This window comes from Brachyhypopomus gauderio, chromosome 17 (assembly GCF_052324685.1).
Source record: "Brachyhypopomus gauderio isolate BG-103 chromosome 17, BGAUD_0.2, whole genome shotgun sequence".
Classification (NCBI taxonomy): domain Eukaryota; kingdom Metazoa; phylum Chordata; class Actinopteri; order Gymnotiformes; family Hypopomidae; genus Brachyhypopomus; species Brachyhypopomus gauderio.
Genome location: NC_135227.1, coordinates 11248324 through 11268725, shown reverse-complemented (window position 1 = coordinate 11268725; position 20402 = coordinate 11248324). Strand labels below are relative to the sequence as shown.

Genomic DNA, 20402 nt, shown 5'->3' with positions numbered 1-20402 from the left:
GTTTGGGGTCATTGTTGAAACTGTTGAACATCTTGACTAATATTGTTGCTCTTCTGTATGCGCCCAAATCCATGGTCATGTGACACTATTTTCTTTCACAGGAAACAACTGTTTTCATCATGACAGTGTAAACTGGCAGCTGGTTGATGGTTTCTTACTCATCACTATCATTTACAGAGTGAGTTGTTAATCGTTTTTGATGCTGGGAAATGTTTTATGTAACAGGTGGCTGACAGTACAAGCATGCGGCCACTAGAGGGAGGCAACAAGCCAGCAAACAATCAGGGGCTCATTAGCCTGATTCCCATCCACCCCATATAAGCAGCTTCACAAAGCCCAGTCTTTATAAAATCTTGGTATGCTACACACACGGGTTTTGGTGGTAATGGTATCAGTGATTTTGGGTTCTCTTGAGTATTTTTCCATCTGTGAGGAATAGTTGTCCCTTTTGTGTGTTTTCAGTTCTTTCCAAAGGGAAGTTTTCCTCAGTCCTTTGAGTTGTGTGTCTGTCTTCCTGTCAACTATACCTCCAGCTCTTTGATGGCTCACTCTGTCAAGGCCTTTAGTCTAGTGTGGACCCAGGTTCTATTCCCACACCTGGGTAACATGTGGATATTCCCTTTTTTCACACCCTTTATTTTCCGTGGACGTTACAGGGAGGTTGGCCCCCCTGTAAAGCTGTCCCGTCTGGTTGGGTGAGCCGCCGGTTGTCTCACATCTCCACCAAGCACTCCTCTCCCTTACCAGCTTTCAGTTTTCTCCCCAGTGTTGTATCCACTGTATAACACACCGATGGAGTGAACTGAGTGGTGGTGTTCCCCAGCCTACATCTCTGATATGAATCCCCCTTTAGTTGAAACCCAGTTTGGTTGTGGCTTTCCTTATCAAAATTCTTTTTCTCAGCTGAGGAAAAAAAACTGTACAATTCTGCTTGCATAGGCCTAAGTATTATTACACATTTTGCTGCCATACCAACTGGAAATAATTTTCAGGACATTCATCTTGGCAGTTCAGTTCTGGGCTGTTCAGGTTGGGTTGGTGAGTGTTTGTGGACTACAATTGTGAAGTAGTGCCACAGACTCTTCTTGTGTTCACTGTCCTCCTAAAACATGGATTGTCTCCAAATGTTTAGGTACATTTTTTTTTAGGTAATAAAAAAACCCAACGCATTTATATCCTCAAAAGGCGTAGTCTCAAATCTCCCCACTAGGTGGCGAACTACCATTATACTTTGCTACTGCATGCAGTAGCTAGAATACGCACACGCGTCACCTGTTCAAAACAAACCCACAGAAGTGCACGCGCACAAGCCAGGACTGGTCGTGAGGCGAAACTGATAGCAGCTAGCAGAGTTAGCGCTTATATCGACATTATGCGTTCGGAAACACTCCGAATATAACCACTAAAACTTAAGGTGTGCCTTTGGGTCTGTTTCACTTCGCTAGCCGTAGCGTCTAGCACCTTAACTAAGGAAAAGTTATTCGGTTAAATCACAGTTGGCTAGGCGGTTTGGTTACGTTAGCCGAGCTCACGTCTGTAGCTGGTTATAAACCTGGAGACCGTCCTGCCTTAGCTCGGTCACGCTCGGGTAGGTCTGCAGAAAGACCTTCGCCATTCGTCTGTGTCAGCCAGTACGGCCCTTTAGTTAGTGTTTTGTTCGCCAGTATCCCTCTGTTTTTGCTCAGTCTTGTATTAAGCCAGTTAGCCTGCTAGGATAACAACAAAAACACGACAGTGCCGTTTCACTGGGTCGGTTTGCCCGTGAAGTGTAGAACCCCAACAGTGCGTTAACCTGTCGGGATTAGAGCTTTAACAACCTTAATCTCTCCAGGACTCATGGAAATGTGACTTTGATAATTAAGTTAATATGCCAACCTGTTAGCTAACTGATTTGATGTGCTCTGACCTCTGTATGTGGACTGGACATATCTGGTGTTTAGATGTGTTTCTGGCGGTTCTGATGGCCTCCATAAGTGGACCTGGCTCTTGCTCCCAGCAGCATGCGCCTTGCTACGCACATGGTTCTTGGGATTCACATCCAGTAGCGTGAAGTCAATGTGAACAGGTGAAGAAGTAACTGCGTAATTTTCAACTCGTTAAAGCATTTGTTTCAAATGCAAGACACTTCCCTTTTCATACACCATACATCAGCACTTTTAAATGATTTTGTTTTGCTGTCAGATGTGTTCATTTTCCCAAACTGTTAACAGAAGTGAAAAACATTGTAAGGCATCTTTTTAAATTAAGACCTTACAGAAAAGTTGCTTCAGAAATTCACTGAGTTAATGCCACCCTTACAGAAGTTCTGACATTGTTATATGTGATCGTCACTGATCGTGTGACATACAGATGAGCTTACACAGCAGGTCATGGGACTGTAGTGGATAGTTAACATACCTGAGCACTTTTTGTTTCTCAGGAGTGAGAGAAAAACAAAAGGAGAACAAAGCCAAGGGAAGATGGCTGCTCTGTACGTGTTGCTCTTCTGTGGCATGATGAGTGTGGCGTTATGCTTGCCCCCTATTGGGAGCCAGCCTGAGCAGGTACACATATCTTACCCAGGTGAGCGAGCTCCTCCTGCTTTAATACACTCATGACTTCCATTTCTTGAGTTTCAGTCAACTGTATACGATGTGTATATAGACTTTAGCCCTAGTGAACCCAGCTTGTGAAAATTGATTATTCATTCCTCAGGAAGTGAGAGATTTATCATGTCTGGCTATTCCAAATCAATCTGAAGGCTGGAAAGATAGATGCTCACAAGTTATTTCTGGGTTTTGTCATTCATGTTTTCTTCTTCCTGTAATTCAAGCTTTTGTCTTTCCACTCAGCTTATGAGAACATGTGGCCAAACTGCTGCTGTTGGTTCTCATTATTTGGGTTGTGTACTAATCATTTGTTTCACATTTACATTTAGTAATTTAGCAGTTGCTGTTATCCTGTGCAGCCTAACAGACGCTCACACAGTGGTTGGCACAATAAAATATGTTTCTTACATTCTTACATATTTTCCTTTGTGGTATTCTACAGGTTGTGGCAGGCTTTCATATAGCTATATAACAAGTATGCCTGTCAGATAGTACTGGTTTCTCTCTTAAATCATTTCTGACAGGTTTATTTTTTTAAGAAGCAAGTATATAGTTTAAATGAGCTGTTGAATAACTTTACTTTGCATATCACTGTTTTAATAATTTTTTTTGCGGTGGGAAATGAAAACCTTTTTTGTCAGTTGAAAAAACAAGAGGTTTGTCTGTTACTAAGCTGTGTGATATTCATGATTGGTTATTGACTATGGGTAATGGAGTTCATCCCCCCCTCCTCCCACAGGTGTGAAGGGTTCAATGGTGATCACTTGGACAACCCTAAATGAGACTGACACTATGGTGGAGTATAGTCTGTGGGGTGGGAAGCTCTTTAGTCTGTCTACCAAGGGAAACTCCACCGTGTTTATAGATGGAGGGTTAGAGAAGAGGAAAATATACATTCACCAGGTCACCCTGTCTGACCTGAAGCCTGGTTCTGCATATGGTAAGTCTGTTCTCACCTTCTGTTTGAGCTAAATTGGACAAGTGGTAAAATGTGTCTGATATCATGACAGTGATCCTAATGGGCTGTGCTGTGGCAACTGCTTTAAGATTTAAGTATTTATTTTTTAGAAACAATGTTTAAATTACATATGTTTTAATTCGCGTGGCTGTTTGTTCTGTACATGCCTACATGTATGCATGTGTGTTTTACAGTCTATCACTGCGGCAGTGGAGAAGGCTGGAGTGATGTTTTCTCCTTTACTGCTCTAAATGAGAGCACAAGCTTTAGTCCTAAATTTGCTCTGTTTGGAGATATGGGGAATGAGAACCCTCAGTCACTGGCCAGGCTGCAGAAGGAGACCCAGATGGGGATGTATGATGTCATCCTCCACATCGGTAAACCCTTCTACATACTTGAACTCGCTTCTTATCTTCTAATTTCTTCTTAGTGCGTCATGTTCTATCAGTTCTATGAGTAACTGTATAAACCTTGAAGCAGGCAGTCTTAATAGGCATTTGTTGGTGTTAACACCAGCCATTAAAAGTGTGCCTGATTGGTATTGTGTGTTGGGTCACAACTCTATGAATTTTGTACAAAATTCTCAGAAGAACAATTTTCTGATCTATTGAAGACAGATTACAGGGCCTAAAACGTTTATTGGAAAGAGTTTCTTGGAGTCTATTGGAGAGAGTGAGACAGTGTTTTCTGTTTATAATCAGTCGTATTATGGTTTACTGGCTTTCTCCTTTAGTGTCTTATCTAGTTTTTTATGCATATATATATTTTATATATATATATAATATAATATAATGTGTGTGTAAACACAGAGTCCAAAGTACACGTCAGAACTCACACTGAAACTGCTTTTCTCAGCTGCATGAAACATTTAGTTGGAATTTCTGGCCATTTCCTTTGTTACAATGTGACAATCTTATAACACCATTCTTATTGCCCATGTGTTTGCAAATTTGGCTAGAACAGAGTGAGCAACCTGACTAATCAGACCATACTGGGTTCAATGGAAAGGGGGAGCTTAAAGACACAGGAGCACTAACAGTATTTCAGAGAGTGAATAGGGATGTATATCATAAGAAAAATAACTGTTTTTTTAACACTGAAACATGTACATTCATTCTAGTAGCCCCCATAAAGAAAATTAAGTACTTTGAAAATGAGCCTAATATAGGTCCCCTTTAATCTCAGATCTGAGATTGTTCTATATGCTTTATATTTGCAGGAGACTTTGCCTACGACATGCATGAGGTAACGTTACTTGGAACCTTTTTCTTGAATCCTGCAATAATATGTTGCCCCACATAACAGGGTCGGGTCAAATAAGTTCCCCACATGTTCCTTAAACACTGTTCTGATGTGGACCGTTTAGGATTGTTTGCTTATCTAAACAAATTAATCGGACAAAATCCAGATGTGTAATGTTTGATCGTTATTGTAGGATGTCTAAATACTTTTATGTGAAATAATTGTTATATGGTGCTCAAAGTGGACCAGTCCTGCTGGAATTTTGCAAAGCATTGCCTGGACACCAATGACCGCAGTCACTTGAATAGAACTGGCTGGTAATGACCTAAAAGTGGCATAATTGAAATCATGTGGCCTTGAAGTATTGAGTACAGGGACTCGAGCTTGCAGTTGAGACGTGACCTGTGTCTGTCAAAGCACTCTTAAGGTCATAGGATATGGGATCCCTCTTGAGGCGAGCACTCGGTAAGGTCTCGACACCTCACTAGAAGCAGTTGTGCTAGCAGCTTCTTTCCACCGCCCCCCTGCTAGCCTACCTAGGAAACTTGTTAGGGCCCTCCACCTTAGTACACCCTGTACAGACATTAGCCCACAATTGCCCCTCATTATAATATTTTTCATAACGTCTGGTTCAGATTTCATCAAGGTTGTTCTTGGTTTAATGGTGGATCATTTAATGGTGGGTTAGTTGCCTGGGGAGCTGGTTTGCCCTAATGGTGCCCGAGCTGATGTGGCTCTCGCCTGCTCTCACTTTGCTTCCCGTCAGTGCTGAGGCTTCGCGGTCAGACTTGCTGACAGTTTGCTCTTCTCCATTTGCCACTTAGGAGCATTAGGGAAACGTATGGCCATCATTAATGAATATTGCCACATTTAGGCTGTCAGCGTTGCTTAACATGTGTTATGTTATTTGTCAGTTCGAGAGCACTCTCTCCTTTCTTTCGCCCGTAGTTTCAGTAATTTATGAGCACGGTGTCTAGACGTTTAGCTCAGTTTAATGTTTTGTCTGCCTGTGTGTTTGTGTGTGTCTGCGCCTTGGTGCACACATTTGTTTCAGGATGATGGCAGAATCGGGGACGAGTTTATGAAACAAATAGAGTCCATTGCTGCCTATGTGCCCTATATGACCTGCCCTGGTAATCATGAGTGGGCATAGTAAGTATTCCAGGTTCATGCTCATTAAGATGCACAATCTAAACAAAACACTTGGTCCTACTGCCAGTTATTTATATTTTTACGTGACTGAGTCCTTTCCGTCCGCACCAGACTGTAGTGTAATTAGTGCAGAATGAGTGTTTTTTTACTTCAGTTAAATGGTTTGTCATTGTTATTAATCTTCCCATTTTTGAAGCTCTGATGCTTTCATGTTGATGACATGGCTCCTGAAGCGCCTCATTCTTTGGATAAACAGCCGCTCTGCAGTCTAGACGATATCTGTTTTCGATCTGCCCGCAGTTCACAGTGCTCGCCACGCCACACTACCGCCACATTCCTGTCCGCTCTGCTCTGGGTCGATCCAGCGTTAAAGAGCTGCTTGGCCTGGTGTGTGTTCGGCTGGGTCCTCTCATGGGTCCTTCTCCTCTCTGGAGAACGAGCTCAGCGGAGGGTGAAAAAACGAGTTACCCGTCAGGGTTTAAAGATATTCCCTCTCGTTTTGTTCAATTTGAACACAAGTAGTTCAGTTTCTTAGCTGCAACTAACTAAACTGCCATTTGCTGTGCTACCATTATAAATACCCAGCTGAAGAGAGCCTTCTCTCCACTCACTGCTAACACCAAATATGGCTGCAGAAATGTCATTTTTTTAAGTACCAACAAATGGCTTTCATCTCTCACTAGCCCTTGTTTAATGGAAGCAAATTAGCTTGCTTCAGGGAGATGCTTGTGGTGCACTGTGGACAGATACACTGAAACCGTTAAGAGGAAAAGACTGTGGATAGCTGTAGGAATGCTTATGGCATGATTATAGTAATTGACAGGGGAAAAAAATAGATAAGCAAACTTGAGGAAGGAAAACATTCCTCCTGCGTTCTGGTACTGAGCAGTGGGGGGCAGTGGTCTGTCTTCCCTCAGCCACTGTGTTGTGATGGTGTTTTGGTGTTTGTTTTTACCTGTTTGTCCTAGCAGACTGGGACACCCTATGATGGGCCATCTGAGGCTAAAATATCTGAGGCTGTCTTCGTTGTTGTGTTGTTTCGTCAGTGTGTGATTGATGTAGGGGCACACGTGTACACCCATACACAAGTGTAACAATCAGTATTCGTTATGGTGACTAGATCTCCTGAATGTCTGTTCTTCCCTGCCATTGCCACAAGAGGGAGCTATAAAGTTGACAATCCTGACCACTCCTGGTTCAGTTTTGTTAGAACTTGAAAGGTTTCACTGATAATTAGCCAGAAATTAGATTGTCCAGAAGTGAGTCCAGTTGATCTAGCTTGAGCTCTGAGGTACTGACTGTGCTTTGAGGTTCATGTCCACCTTCGTCCCATCACTCCTCAGGACATTTGCACAAACTCAAACACCCCTTGACCTAACTCTCTAGTCAGTGGCCATGACCCTAAACTTGTCACTTCTTTAACCACCAATGCCTGGATCCAATTGGCGGCTCTGTGGTGGTATTTCTCCTTTATTCATTGCAGTGCGTCTGAACAGCTTGGATCTCACAATTGCTTCACAAACCCGGCCCCTCCATTTTAAGACCAAGATATGAAGGGATTGAAAAATGTCTGCTGCTCGTGTTCCTAGAAAGTCGTTTACGCTGTAGCACCAAAAAATGTGATGGCGTGCGCTTAGCTCGGCCCAGCACATAGCTCTGGCTGATGGAAAAAGCGGGCCGCATACTTCTAGCCCGGAGTCTTGAGGCGTTTGGAGCGGTCGACGCACGTGCCACTGACGGTTGATCTGTTTGTTTTTCTAGCAACTTCTCGCACTACAGGAGGCGCTTCAGCATGCCGGGCCAGACGGAGGGACTATGGTACAGGTAGGAGCCCCCATCCTCACAGCCAGCTCCTTGCCTGGGTCTCGGGCCAAGAAATGGGGCGGCCATCCAACGACTGTAGGCCTGCCGTCATGGCGTCCTGCTTAAAAGGAGCGCAAGAACGGTTTCATCATGCGCTGTCGTCCCATTGGCTGCGCTGTCGTCCCATTGGCTGCGCTGTCGTCCCATTGGCTGCGCTGTCGTCCCATTGGCTGCGCTGTCGTCCCATTGGCTGCGCTGTCGTCCCATTGGCTGCGCTGGAAGGGCAACGTGGGCCTGCTCAGTACTAGCACGCTCTCAGCTCTTTTCTTTTTTCCAGCTGCAGTTCACCACTAACGCAGCAGAAATTTCACTCCACACGCAGCGGGCCATGTGACGGCCCGCATGGTTTGTGTTTGTGGAGCAGAAGAGTCCTGCGTTCATGCGCGCTCCCGCTCTAATGAAAGCCATACCCACAGACACGTGGACTGCCACGAGCAGTGGGCAGCTGTGGATCTCTCCGGTGGTGAAATGACATCTCTGATGTGCTCAGCCCACAGCCATCTTAGAGCAGGTTAACAGCTTAGCTTCGTTTTCCTTTTCTGTTTTCATTTGAGTCTGAACGCATAATGGCCTGCGCAGTCCAGACTGTCAGCTGTGCTCTCCTCTCAGATGGCTCTGATCAAACGTCAGGCCCTGTGTGTTGGTGAGAGAGCAGACTCAAACGAGACTCACTAAGAACTCCCAACAACTTCACGCGTCCATTTTGCCTCTGATGACGGATGACTTTAATGCTTTAGTGTTTGAGAGTCTTACATTAACCCCAATATACCGTTTGACCCTTCTACATAGACACTCTGAATTATAATTTTAACACAAAACTAATTTAAAAGTAAAGCAACTTAACCCAGGACCCTTTATTTCTGTGATCTGCCTGTGTGTCTATTGCTTTGTTTTAGGTTTATTGGGTGTATTTGGCATGTTCCTGAGTTAACCAGTAAATCATTTGTAACTCAAACATTTTTGTGTGACTGTTTCGCTCCTGAGGGGCTGGCGAGACTGCTGAGGTTTAGCTTTAATGACATGGGAGCAGACAGTGTTCATCTGCTCCGTGAAAAAGCCCCTCTTCAATAATTACCGAGGCTATCGCCGTCAAAGCAGCACGCCTGTTTGTATAAAGCGTGAATTGCCTTCTGCCTGCTGTGGCATTGGGAAAGCACTCGAGTGTGTTTATGTCTGCACGTCTGCCTGCAGCTGGGACATCGGGTCAGCACACATCGTCTCGTTCTCCACTGAGGTCTACTTCTACCTGGAGTACGGCCTGGACCTTCTCTTCAGGCAGTACGAGTGGCTGAAGAGGGACCTGGAGGTAGAGGCTAACACACAAACACTGTGCATGTGCTCATCTTGGGATAATTTTAGCTCATTTAAGAAACCTTTTATTCACATATGATGGGAGTTATGATATGAACTGAGAGAATGACAAAGTATTTGTTAATCTGGTAATATCTTGCATTTATAAATAGTGTTTGTGTGTGTGTGTGTGTTTGATAATATATACTGGGTGTCTGATAATGTATACTGATAATGTATACTGGGTGTCTGATAGATGTCTTTAGCTTGCTGCTGTGGCTATTTCTAACCAGGAAGCAAACAGACCAGAGAACAGGGCGGCACGGCCCTGGATCATCACCATGGCACACAGACCCATGTACTGCTCCAATGATGACCACGACGACTGCACCAAGTTTGAGAGCTATGTAAAAGCATTTTCTCCACCTCACGCCTAAACGACCCATCATTTAATAATGCTCATACAAGCAGGTCTCATCTGGCCTGAAACATGTCATGTGCATTGACATGAAGACTACCTCCGTCTCTATGCCCAGTGTTGTATACTGAGGAGAGGACAGTATTCAGGTCAGGCTGCCTGTCAGGCTGTCCATAGCCTGACAGGATAATGGAGAGAAGGAACGAGTGGTGTCTGTAAGGATCCAAAGTTTGCCCCTTGGCGCCAGCTCTGTCCCTCTTATTGGTCACACCGGCCTAATGAAGTCATAAATCTGTGTTCCTACTACTGTGTTACTGCATGTTTTGTCTCTTAAATACACAGTTGTAAAAAAAATAAATAGTGCTAAAACAAATTCAGGTTTTTTTTTCTAGTGTACCAATTATAGTCTAATTTCACAGCAGCTTTTAAAGGGATAATGAGAAGCTGATGTATCTCAGTAAACTGCTTGTAGATTAGACTTTGGGGGGAAATGCCTGATCCTGCAGCTTCTCAGGAGGCCTTCCTGGATTTCATGAACACCTATTATGAAGATTTGCACCGTGCTCCATTTGTGGACAGGTTTATTAGCCCCTGCAAGCAGCTCTAAGCAGTCCTAAGCCAACCCTACGTTCCTCACTGTCTGGAACATTCACATAGCCGTTATAACCTGCGCTTGGTTTCTCTCTCTTTTACTGCATTTCCTCTGGTTTAGCGCACACACCCATACCTTTCATTCCAAATGGGCTGTAAAGCCGGTGTCGAGCGCTGGCAAGGCCCATATCTTCTGCCCCCTGCCTTCCCCTCTTTTTAGGTTCGACTTGGACGCAACGACACCGACCCACCAGCCCCTGGCCTGGAGGACCTCTTCTATCGCCACGGTACCTCTTTAATCGCACCACATGCTCCTCATCGCAACAGGCCACGGGCACTTCTAGCGAGAATCAGAAACAGGTTCCCGTCTGGCGAGACACTGTGGGGAGCTGCACATCTCGGGACAAACGTACTTGGCGTTCAGCTAAGTACACTGTTACTGATTAGCTCGTAGAGTAGACCCGGAGGGCTTCAGGAGGTGGTGTGTGGAATTCGAGCGCCCCTCTGTTCATTTAGAGGAGCAAATTGATACTCGAGGCCCGAGGTCGTCAGGCGCCCCTCCCCCGCCCCCCCGCGTCTGGGTAGGGGTGCATGTGCTCAGGCCTCACATGCTCTGGGGATCAGCTCAGTGTTTGTTTACAGATGAAGGTAGGCCTGTTTGGCCAAACAAAGGGAAGCAGAATTCCCTCCCCGCGTAGATACCTCACCGAGCATGCTGGGAGTTCCACTGAATTATGTGTTTCGGAATATGGGCCCGAAGCCTCACAGCTATAATGGATGTGGTTTGATGTAATAATGAGGTTTGAGAATGGGGGAATTATTTAGCTGTAGTGTTTATTTTGGAGGTGGGGGGGGGGGGGGGGGGGGGGGGGTGATGGTATTTGGTTGTGCAGAACCCAGTAATGTGTGGTTTGGGTGGATATGTAATTGCAGGCGTGGACTTGGAGCTTTGGGCACATGAGCACACCTATGAGAGACTGTGGCCTGTGTACGATTACAAGGTTTGTGTATATGGAATTCCACAATGAGTCCTACAGCATGCTAGGACACTGAGCTAATTGTCTCATTGATCTCCATTTTGTTACTACATGAGGCACAACTCTTAACGATGTCTTCCAACCACAACTCCGTGTAATACTCTGCTGTAATTGCCCATAATCTTCGAGTTCACTGCTCTGTAATGGCATTTACTCTGCTGTGGCTTGTCTGTCTCAGGTGTTTAATGGGAGCACTGAGCAACCATACGTGAATCCCAGAGCACCCGTGCATATCATCACTGGCTCTGCCGTAAGTGTCACCTGTTTAAAGGTGTTGCTACATCCCGCTACATGTATCTGTATTACCATGGGTTTTATTTATACCACATTTACAAGATTTTAGTTAAAGTTAAATTAGTTCCAGTATTACCCATGCATGTATTGGTCATAGATACCGAATACACACGTCTTAGTTTTCCTCCTTTATTAGCAGTGTGAAATGGGGAAATGTTTAAAAAGATTTTTTTACATACTTGCTTAATGTGTAAAGTTAAACACGAACTTCTAATAGCCTATACATCACTTCTGTGGACATAATTGCTATAATAAATAACTAATTTAATTAGTTACCTCTTCAAACCAAAACAAATCTGCTATGACAAATACTTAACATTTTGTTCAGGTCACAAGAATTCCTTTCCCTTTACTGTTATAATCAGCACTTCAGAAGGGCTGAGAAAAATAACGCTAGGAAATGTCTGGATCCTTCCAGCAGACCACAGTGCTGGAGCCAGTGTTTTGTCTTTGTCAGGGCTGTCGGGAAAAGCACGATGGCTTTATTCCCAAGCCACGAGACTGGAGTGCGTTTAGAAGTGCAGATTATGGCTACACCCGCATGCAGCTCCTCAACTCCACACACATCTACCTGGAGCAGGTGTCAGATGACCAGGTAACAAACCCTCTCAATTCCTGGCCTGAATTTCAGATACTGCTCCAATTCCAAATGATGAATAAAAATGCATCCCTGCCTGGGAGCAATAACAAAACAAAATGGCACTTGGTTCTAATATGTCCAGTTTTTTTGGAAGACTTTTAAAAATATCATTGTCTTTGGACTACAGATTACCATATTACCAAGTGTATATAAAATGGTGTATTGTTAAGATAATGAATAAAATACTTTTAAAGGCTCCATTTAACTAAAACATTACTCTGTTCCCAGTCTGGAAGAGTCATAGACAGCCTCCTGCTGATAAAGGATGTTCACGGGCCAGATGCTTGGCTCTGAGGCCTCCATCAGCTTTGGGAAGGTGACGAAGACTAAAGAAGCCACTTTTCTTCAGGTTCCTGCACTCTAAAACCACACTTTAAAACTTTACAGCCACGGCCTTTAGCAGATGAGCAAGAGGACAATTCCATGCATCTTATGCCAGTCAAACAGTAAAGCATCTTGAGTAGTAGCTCCATGAATGAGTTTCGGAGTGGAGATAACTATGCAGATCTGGAACCCTTTCTGTCCACATATCGGCTGTGCAGTTCTTGTTAAGTGTTAAGAACCTGGCTCACTTCAGACACTGAAGAGTAGGAGATGTCTTTAACTGAATCAGGACGTCATGCGTCTTAAATTATGAATATAAATCACTGCAAGATATTGGGTCTGATAACTCCTTTGGAATGAAAAATTATTAGAGGGTCTGCTCCAAAAATGAATAGATCAGTGAAATAGATGTGAATTTATTACAAATGTACATTTGAACCTATTATTTACTTGGAACTCACTATTTCAACTCAACAGGGACGTTTGGTACAGTTCGTTAAATTTCATATACTGTTCTTTCTCTATTGCACTGAATCCTGATGCTTTTCACTTGAGAATGAAGTTTAATAAATCATCCTTTTTAATTATCTCCAAGATACCGACCATTTTATACTCTAAAGGAAACAGTACTTTCTTTGAGCAAAAAATCCCAAGCTTGCATTGTACCTTCACTATAGAAAACTGAACCGTCTGCCACATGCACCCAAACCGTGACTGGTGGGTGAAGTTCTCTTCTTCAGCTTCTGTAGGCAGCCAGCACAGAAGCTCGGTTATGTAACCCTCATATCTGTGGTTAGTGCAGACCTGCAGAATAAACCAGCCTGCAGAATAAACCCGCGCTCGTGGCAGCAGGGTCCAAACGGCTGGCTGAGCTGTTGCCAGGCGGTTCGTTTCTAATGAACATGTGGTCCAGTTACGCAGCGAGGCACAGTCTGCCATCCTGGGTTTGCCTCTGGCTGACCAGCTGGCAGTGAAAGCAAAATTCCAAGATTTTTTCCAAAATAGAAAATATTAAGAACACCACATTTTCTGCACATTTTCATTTTGTTTTTGGTGCTAAAGTAAAATGCGGCGAAAGCATTAACTTCTTTGAACCGTGGGGCGCAGAACAAGACATTCAGACAGGCTTTCAGGAGCTTTAATGCTCTAAATGCAGAGACAAAACGTTCTCTAGCAGATCACCTAATAACAAACAACACGTGTGATTTTATGGTGGCCTGGGACTACTGTGTTGGTTTAATGTGCTTGCTGTGGGCAGTGGTATGTCATTGTTTTTCACTGCAGGAGAGCATGTGAACCTCAGTGTGTAAACAAGCAAGGCGATTTGGGAGCTCAGGGAGCCAACTGTACAGAATATCAATGAAATATGTAAACAGTGATTTTATGCTAAATATCACATCCTCGATTTGGGTTGATTAGCAGTTGTAACGTATCAGCTATTTGTTACAATTGCTAATAAAAACAAATTGAGGATGTGATGTTGCAGAACTGTTGTTGTGCTACAGGTTATACAAGGCTATTTTGAACCCAGAACAGGATACAGTTTTATGCCCTCTGAAAGCCTGCCTGTGGGTTGATCTTTACTGCAGTAAAAACAATGCACAAGTCCAACTCAAGAATATATTGGACTCAAAATTTAGGGTTTCATTCCTTTTACACTCATCTGAAGTACTCTGGAGTTGGACACACAGATGTCTGTATCAACTGATCAGGCTCCTGTATTTCCTGCTCATTTCAAGTGTGTTGTGCCTACATTCTGGAGTTTGTCACTGTAAGCCACTGTTCTGCAGAAAAACAATGTTGACAAATACATACAGTTTACAGACACGTTTTGCCATTATTTGAATGCATTTCTCTTGTGCTGTTTGGTTGAAAGGTATTGAAAACTCGAGGCCAAATTACAGCGCCACGTTGCAGAGGGCAGGCGCTGCTGTGTGCCTGTGGCCTATTAACAGCTAACCCCCATATTGTTATTGTTGGAATACTACCCCAACTTGGGTGAGTTTAGCACTGCCAAATTCTTGCCCTTTTACCCTTTCACGTTTTTGGAATTTTTAGCGTAAATTTCTGTTGTTCCACTGAGAAGCTGAGATGGGAGGACACGTGCTCACTACAAGTTCAAAATGCATGTTCTCATATCAGATGCCATTTTGAACACTGTGGCAAGTAATGCAGCAGTTTAAAGAAAACTTCAAGAAAAAAAAGATTATTTTTAGTTTTTGTAATGTGAAAGATGAATGATAAGGTTAAAAATACCAAATCAACGGGAAAATCTTTTTATTTGCTTAATGAGACTGTAGAAGAGCAGACGAATAAACCAGTAACCTCAGTGACAGTGAAAATCCATTCTGATGGACTGATGTAGCTATCCATAGAGAACGTGAATATTACAACTTTCACTTAGTTATACCCTCAAACAGTATTGTTCTTGGTTCATCAGTAATATAAAGCATGATCTACCCAAATTGCAAAGCCTTTCACCTATAGAAATAGCATTATACCTCACCTCAAATCATGTCTTTCTAGTACACAAAAGGAAAAGTCCTTAGTTCAATAATAAACAGGATTTTCCTCTGGTCTTAATCATGCATGAACTTAGGACTCATTAGAAAGTGTAGATCCATGGTGGTTAGAAAGACCAAGAGGCTCGAGTGGCTTTCCAGGCGTTTGGGTCTGCAGTGAGTTTCTGGTTCTGTTATCAGTTCTGTTGCACACAGCTTTGGGCTGGGCTGAACCTCTGCTTTCAGTAGCTGTATGATGTTTGTTGTTCCCAGCTGGCCTGGCCAAAGGGACTGACAGATCACAAAAACAGGTTCACAGTGGAGCAGATCCAACAGATCCAACTGGCTTACTTGCTTTGGCCCACAGAATAAGGACAGACCACAAGTCTTCAATGAAAGTATGTTTGGTTTGTTGCTACAGTATTTTCTGATAGGTTTATTGTCCTGGATGCCATCTATGTTTTTCCCTTTTTCTGATTATGTAGCATAGCATAGCATCACCTCTTCCTAATGTAAATCCCATGAGAATGAAAGGACAGCTGGGTAATGCTTATATCTTCTGGTTAACTTAGATTTGTAAAGCGGAAATCAGTCTGGGCTTGGTATCCCAAATGTATGCTGGTCACGTAATGTATTTTGGCACTGCACTAAGCTGGACATCAGAGGACACTTCACTGCATTTATATTTCTTGTGCATCACAAAATGTAAGAGGAACAGATGCAGCAAAGCCCACATGTGGAGGCTGACCAGTATCAGAAGGTGTAAGACAGGCTAAAACTATGAGTCCCTCTTTAAAAAGTCAGCAATGGTGAATGGTCCTGCAAAAACCAAAGACGAGCAATCGAGTGCAAGACACACCTCTGCATTCAGGCACACAGTTTGTGTTATTTATACTCTCTGGTGTTCCCTCGGCCCAAAACCAAGCGCTGGGTGTTATTGCCCCTACCCCCACCTCAAACCATGAAAGCTGATGGGGGTTCTCGACAGTTCTCCTCCCGGGCTGTTCCATAAACCAGCTCGACGGAGCCCAGATGGCCTGTGGTCGCTCCTGCCCCCCGACAGCCAGCGCTCTGCGTTGGACCGCAGTGCCACGGCTTTGGAGTGAGATTTCCACCGGCCCACTACAAAGAGCCTCGGCTGTCCGCAGACGTTCCCACTGCGAAGCAGCGCTTAATAACGATCCTTACAAGGCTCCCAGAATGCCGCATCAATGGGAGGACTCAGCACGGTGCCTTTGAAAGCTACCGACGGGGCAAATGTGGTGGAAGGTCTACGGAGTCTACTCCGCTAGGACAGCAGAGTGTTTCAGATTTTTCGCAAAAGTGGAAAAAAACATTCTGAACATATTCTGCTACTGACAGATGATGGTGCATGAAGATGTGGATATATTGCAGGAATAAGGCTTGGTTACATTAAGGGGATGGAGAAAACATTTTTTTAAATGTGGGAATTTTAATAAACCTTTTTATCCATATTAAAATATGAGTCATTCATCTTTGTTAATGTGCAAACAATTTACTGAAAATGTGTAACAAATTGCAACTAGAGGGCAGTATTTCCACAGGATGATTTTTAAAAAATAAGGTCTGGCAGAGATTGTTCTACCAAGACCTCCTCACTCACAAGCCGATGTCTGGTGAGAATCCAACACGCGATGTGCACAGAGACTATTATTTGGGACTCGAGAATGACTCTTCAGGGGAGCTGTCCTGCTAAAGCAGTCACACACACACACACCAAGAGTCTTGGCTACCCTGTGATTCTCACCACCATGAATCTGCAGGATCTGATCAATCAAATGATTTCTGAATGAACGTTTGTTCTACTATGCATCAACCAAAGGGTCACTAATGGTAATGCCATGCTGATACACTAAAGAAGGTTCAGGGTTGTTTCAAACAAATGTGGCTGAAATGGCCTACCTGTAGTGTTAGGCCATTGCTCACTGTGTAGTCTCTTATGTACAACCCCTGGCAAAAAGTATGGAATCACCAGTCTGGGATGAGCGTATCAGCTGCGTATCCATGCTGAACAAGCTGAGCGAATGTAAACAAAAAAAAAGACATGCGCAGACTCACTATGTGACGTCAGCGTTTTCCTAAACATGCGTTTTCCCCGTCCACATGAAAACGCCGAGACCGGAGTTTTCAAAAGTCTCCACCTTGGAAGGCGTTTTCAAAAACCTCCGTTTTCGGTGACCGAAAACGCCGTTTTCGTGTGGACGGGAGGCTAAAAACCTCCGTTTTTAAAAACCTCCGGCGTCGTGTGGACGTAGATATTTTTGAAAACGGAGACAAAAACCTCCATTTTTAAAAACCTCCGGCGTCGTGTGGACGTAGATATTTTTGAAAACGGAGACAAAAACCTCCGTTTTTAAAAACCTCCGGCGTCGTGTGGACGTAGATATTTTTGAAAACGCTGATCGTGTGGACGGAGATATTTTTGAAAACGGAGACAAAAACCTCCGTTTTTAAAAACCTCCGGCGTCGTGTGGACGGGGCCTCAGACATTTTATTCTGTAGAACAAACTCAATCATGTTCATCAAAAACCATGATGTAATAATGTGGTCACTCCAAAGTGCAACTTGTTGGCTTTCAGAAACAAAGAAAAAAAAAACATTGTGGAAACAAGGTAAATGTTACTTTTGAGGAAGCACAGGGAAAAAATATGGAATCACTCAATTCTGAGGAAAAAAAAAAACAAAAGAACATTCAAAATACATCACTAGTATTTAGTTGTACCACCTTGGGCTTTTATAATGGCTTGCAGTCTCTGAGGCATGGACTTGATGAGTGATCAATTCTTCATCAATTTGGATGCCAGATCAGTTTTGCAGGTCGGAGCCTTCTTGTGAACAATTTTTTTTTTCCAATTTCCTCCACAGGTTTCCATCACAGAACTATATTTGCAGGCCATGACTGAATGTGTCTTTATCCAAGGAATGTCTTCACTGTTTTTGCCCTATGGCAAAGATACACTGCCATCTTGGAACATGATTTAATCATCTCCAAACATCTGTTCAATTGAAGGGATGAGAAAACTGTCCAAAATGTCAATGTAAACTTGTGCATTGATAGAAGAATTAACCACAGTCATCTCCCTAGTGGCTTTGCCCGACATGCAGCCCCATATCAAGGACCGTGGAAATGTGGTTGTTTTCTTCAGGCAGTCCTCTTTATAAATCTCACTGGAACGGCACCAAACAAAAGTTCCAGCATCATCACCTTGTCCAATGCAGATTCATGACTCATGACTCTTGACTTTCATCCAGTCATCCACAGTCCAGGACTGCCTCTTCTTAGCACATTGCAGTCTTGTTCTTTTCTGTTTAGGTGTTAATTATGGTTTTCTTTTAGCTTTCCTGTATTGAAATCCCATTTCCTTCAGGCGATTTCTTACGGTCACATACATTAGATTCAGCTTCCTCCCATTTATGCTGTTTAGTTGTATCTAAATTTAGTCATATCTTGTATATCTGTTTAGTTGTACTTTTTCAGTTTTCAAGACAAATGTCCTTAAGTTCTTTGTCTTGATGCTTTGAGGTCTTTCTTGGTCTACCAGTATGCTTGGCTTTAACAACCATTCCATGCCGTTTGTATTTGCCATTTGTATTTTGGTCATATCTTGGATACAGCTGACTGTGAACAGCACACATCTTTAGCAACCATGTGTGAAGAGTTACCATCTTCTAGAAGTTTCCCAATTCTCTCTTTTGTTTCAAGAGCCATTTCTCTTGTTAGAGCCATAGTTCTTGCCACTCCACTTTGTCTAGCAGCCCTCCAAGGTGTCATGACTGCAGGTGTTTTTAACTGCAGACTAACGAGTAGATCTAATCTGAGCCAGGTGTGCATTTAGGGAAAGGAAATTGACTGGGTGTGTCCTTATTTTCTACCTCCAATTTGAGTGATTCCATATTTGATTCCCTGTGCTTGCTCAATAAAAGTAACATTTACTTTGTTTCCACAATGTTTACATTTCTTTTAGTGTTTCTGAAAGCCAAGAAGTGGCACTTTGGAATGACTTTATTATTGTATCATGTTTTTGATCTGAGTTTGTTCTACAGAATAAAATGTCTGATGGAGTGCTCATCCCAGACTGGTGATTCTATACTTTTTGCCAGGGGTTGTAGTATTGTGACACAGACTGACAGACATTGACGTCTTGCCCTTCGGTGGATGGATTGTATGCTAGGAAAGTCTTCAGTAGTATTGAATGATTACATTATCTTCATTGACTAGAATGGCTACTTAAGTTATACGACCTGCTTGTAGATGCTTGTCAGATACTACAGTATGTGCCATAAACAGCACTGGATATAATCACCAATATTACACAAACTGTTTTCATTAGTTGTTTACTTGAAATTCTAATGAATACCATTAACAAAAATAAAATAAAATGAAAATCAGATGCTTTTGTTCCTTAACTGCATTTTCTCAATGATGACCTGTTACTCGTATAATGAATAGTTTTGGAATGCACTTTTGAACTTTGAAGAGGTCATGTGTGTAACCTACATTAGAAATCAAATCTTAATCTGATATGAAGAAAGAACAACAAAGCAATAATCGTATTATTTGCACCTTTTGAACTGTTAATTGTCATTCAAAAAGATACTAATGTGCTTCTTTCTGGACATCTTTAGTTTGCTTTGTCTTGGTGCTCATACGCTCCATTACAAGAACCTGAATGCTGCATGTTGGTTATTGTCCAAACTTTTTTATTTGTATTTATTAATTTATTTATGTACGTAAGTTCAACACTGGTACAAACCTCATGTAGAAGTCAAACTGCTCCAGACATCACCTTATGGAGCCTAATATGGGAATCACAGTCTCCCACTGTGAAGTCCTTGGTGAAGTAGTTCACCATTTTTCACATAACACGTTGGGGTAACCACAGACAATGCTGGACTTGTTCCTGTTATCGGCCCTGTTCTTCGTCTCAGTCTGGCAGGCTCTCTATCGAGCTGGATACCGAGACCATCGAGAATAGCACTGAAACCCGGTGTGCCATGTACAATGGGACTGTTGACGTACAGGGGATAGGTGGACCAGCTGGCCGACTTCATCGACACAGTTAGAGCATGAGTGAGGAAACGGCTGTCCATGCAGGGCTGTGGTGTAGACCTTCCTGTTATTTGCCATTGCAATCACTTCATTACCCATTAGAAAACAACAGTAAGGCTCACAGTCATTTACATTTGCAGCAATTAGCTCCTTTATACAGAATTACTTACAATTGTGACAAAGTACAATTTATGCAATTGTGGGTTAAGGACTTGCTCAAGGGCACAACAGTGGCAATCTGGTAATAGTGAGGCTTGAACCTGCAACCTCTTGAATCCTAAGCTACTACCATAACTACCCCAATCGTTTCATCAGGATGACTTCTATTGGAGTCCGATGTTTCTGAGTGTTCTGTCATGAAGTTCAGGAGGTCAAGTGAAATGAAAGCTTTGGAAATTTACTGAGCAATAGAGCTGCAGGATTAACTCATTAC

General features: G+C 43.1%; 1 protein-coding gene across 4 annotated transcripts; it reads left to right on the top strand.

Moving 5' to 3' along the window:
* The first annotated feature begins 1255 nt into the window (after positions 1–1255).
* acp7 (acid phosphatase 7, tartrate resistant (putative)) lies at positions 1256–12986 on the top strand. 4 transcript variants are annotated; one of them, XM_076977666.1, is made up of 15 exons: positions 1256–1414; positions 1941–2065; positions 2420–2562; positions 3328–3528; positions 3741–3923; positions 4766–4791; positions 5843–5940; positions 7702–7764; positions 8995–9109; positions 9387–9500; positions 10323–10389; positions 11036–11103; positions 11318–11389; positions 11891–12028; positions 12302–12986. In XM_076977666.1, exons 3-15 carry the CDS (start codon positions 2460–2462, stop codon positions 12365–12367), a joined length of 1314 nt encoding a protein of 437 aa, XP_076833781.1. In that variant the 5' UTR covers positions 1256–1414; positions 1941–2065; positions 2420–2459; the 3' UTR covers positions 12368–12986. The 4 variants fall into 4 exon arrangements, with proteins under 4 accessions (XP_076833781.1, XP_076833780.1, XP_076833778.1 ...); XM_076977665.1 differs by having other exon boundaries at positions 11318–11410; XM_076977663.1 differs by having other exon boundaries at positions 11318–11410; positions 11852–12028.
* The last annotated feature ends 7416 nt before the right edge of the window (positions 12987–20402 follow it).

Bases quoted from the DNA above. Each gene is read 5' to 3' on its own strand.
- acp7 (XM_076977663.1), top strand. From the start codon at position 2,460: ATGGCTGCTCTGTACGTGTTGCTCTTCTGTGGCATGATGAGTGTGGCG. The intron at 2,563-3,327 runs GTGAGCGAGCTC...CTCCTCCCACAG, and splicing joins GGTACACATATCTTACCCAG to GTGTGAAGGGTTCAATGGTG. The intron at 4,792-5,842 runs GTAACGTTACTT...CATTTGTTTCAG, and splicing joins TTGCCTACGACATGCATGAG to GATGATGGCAGAATCGGGGA.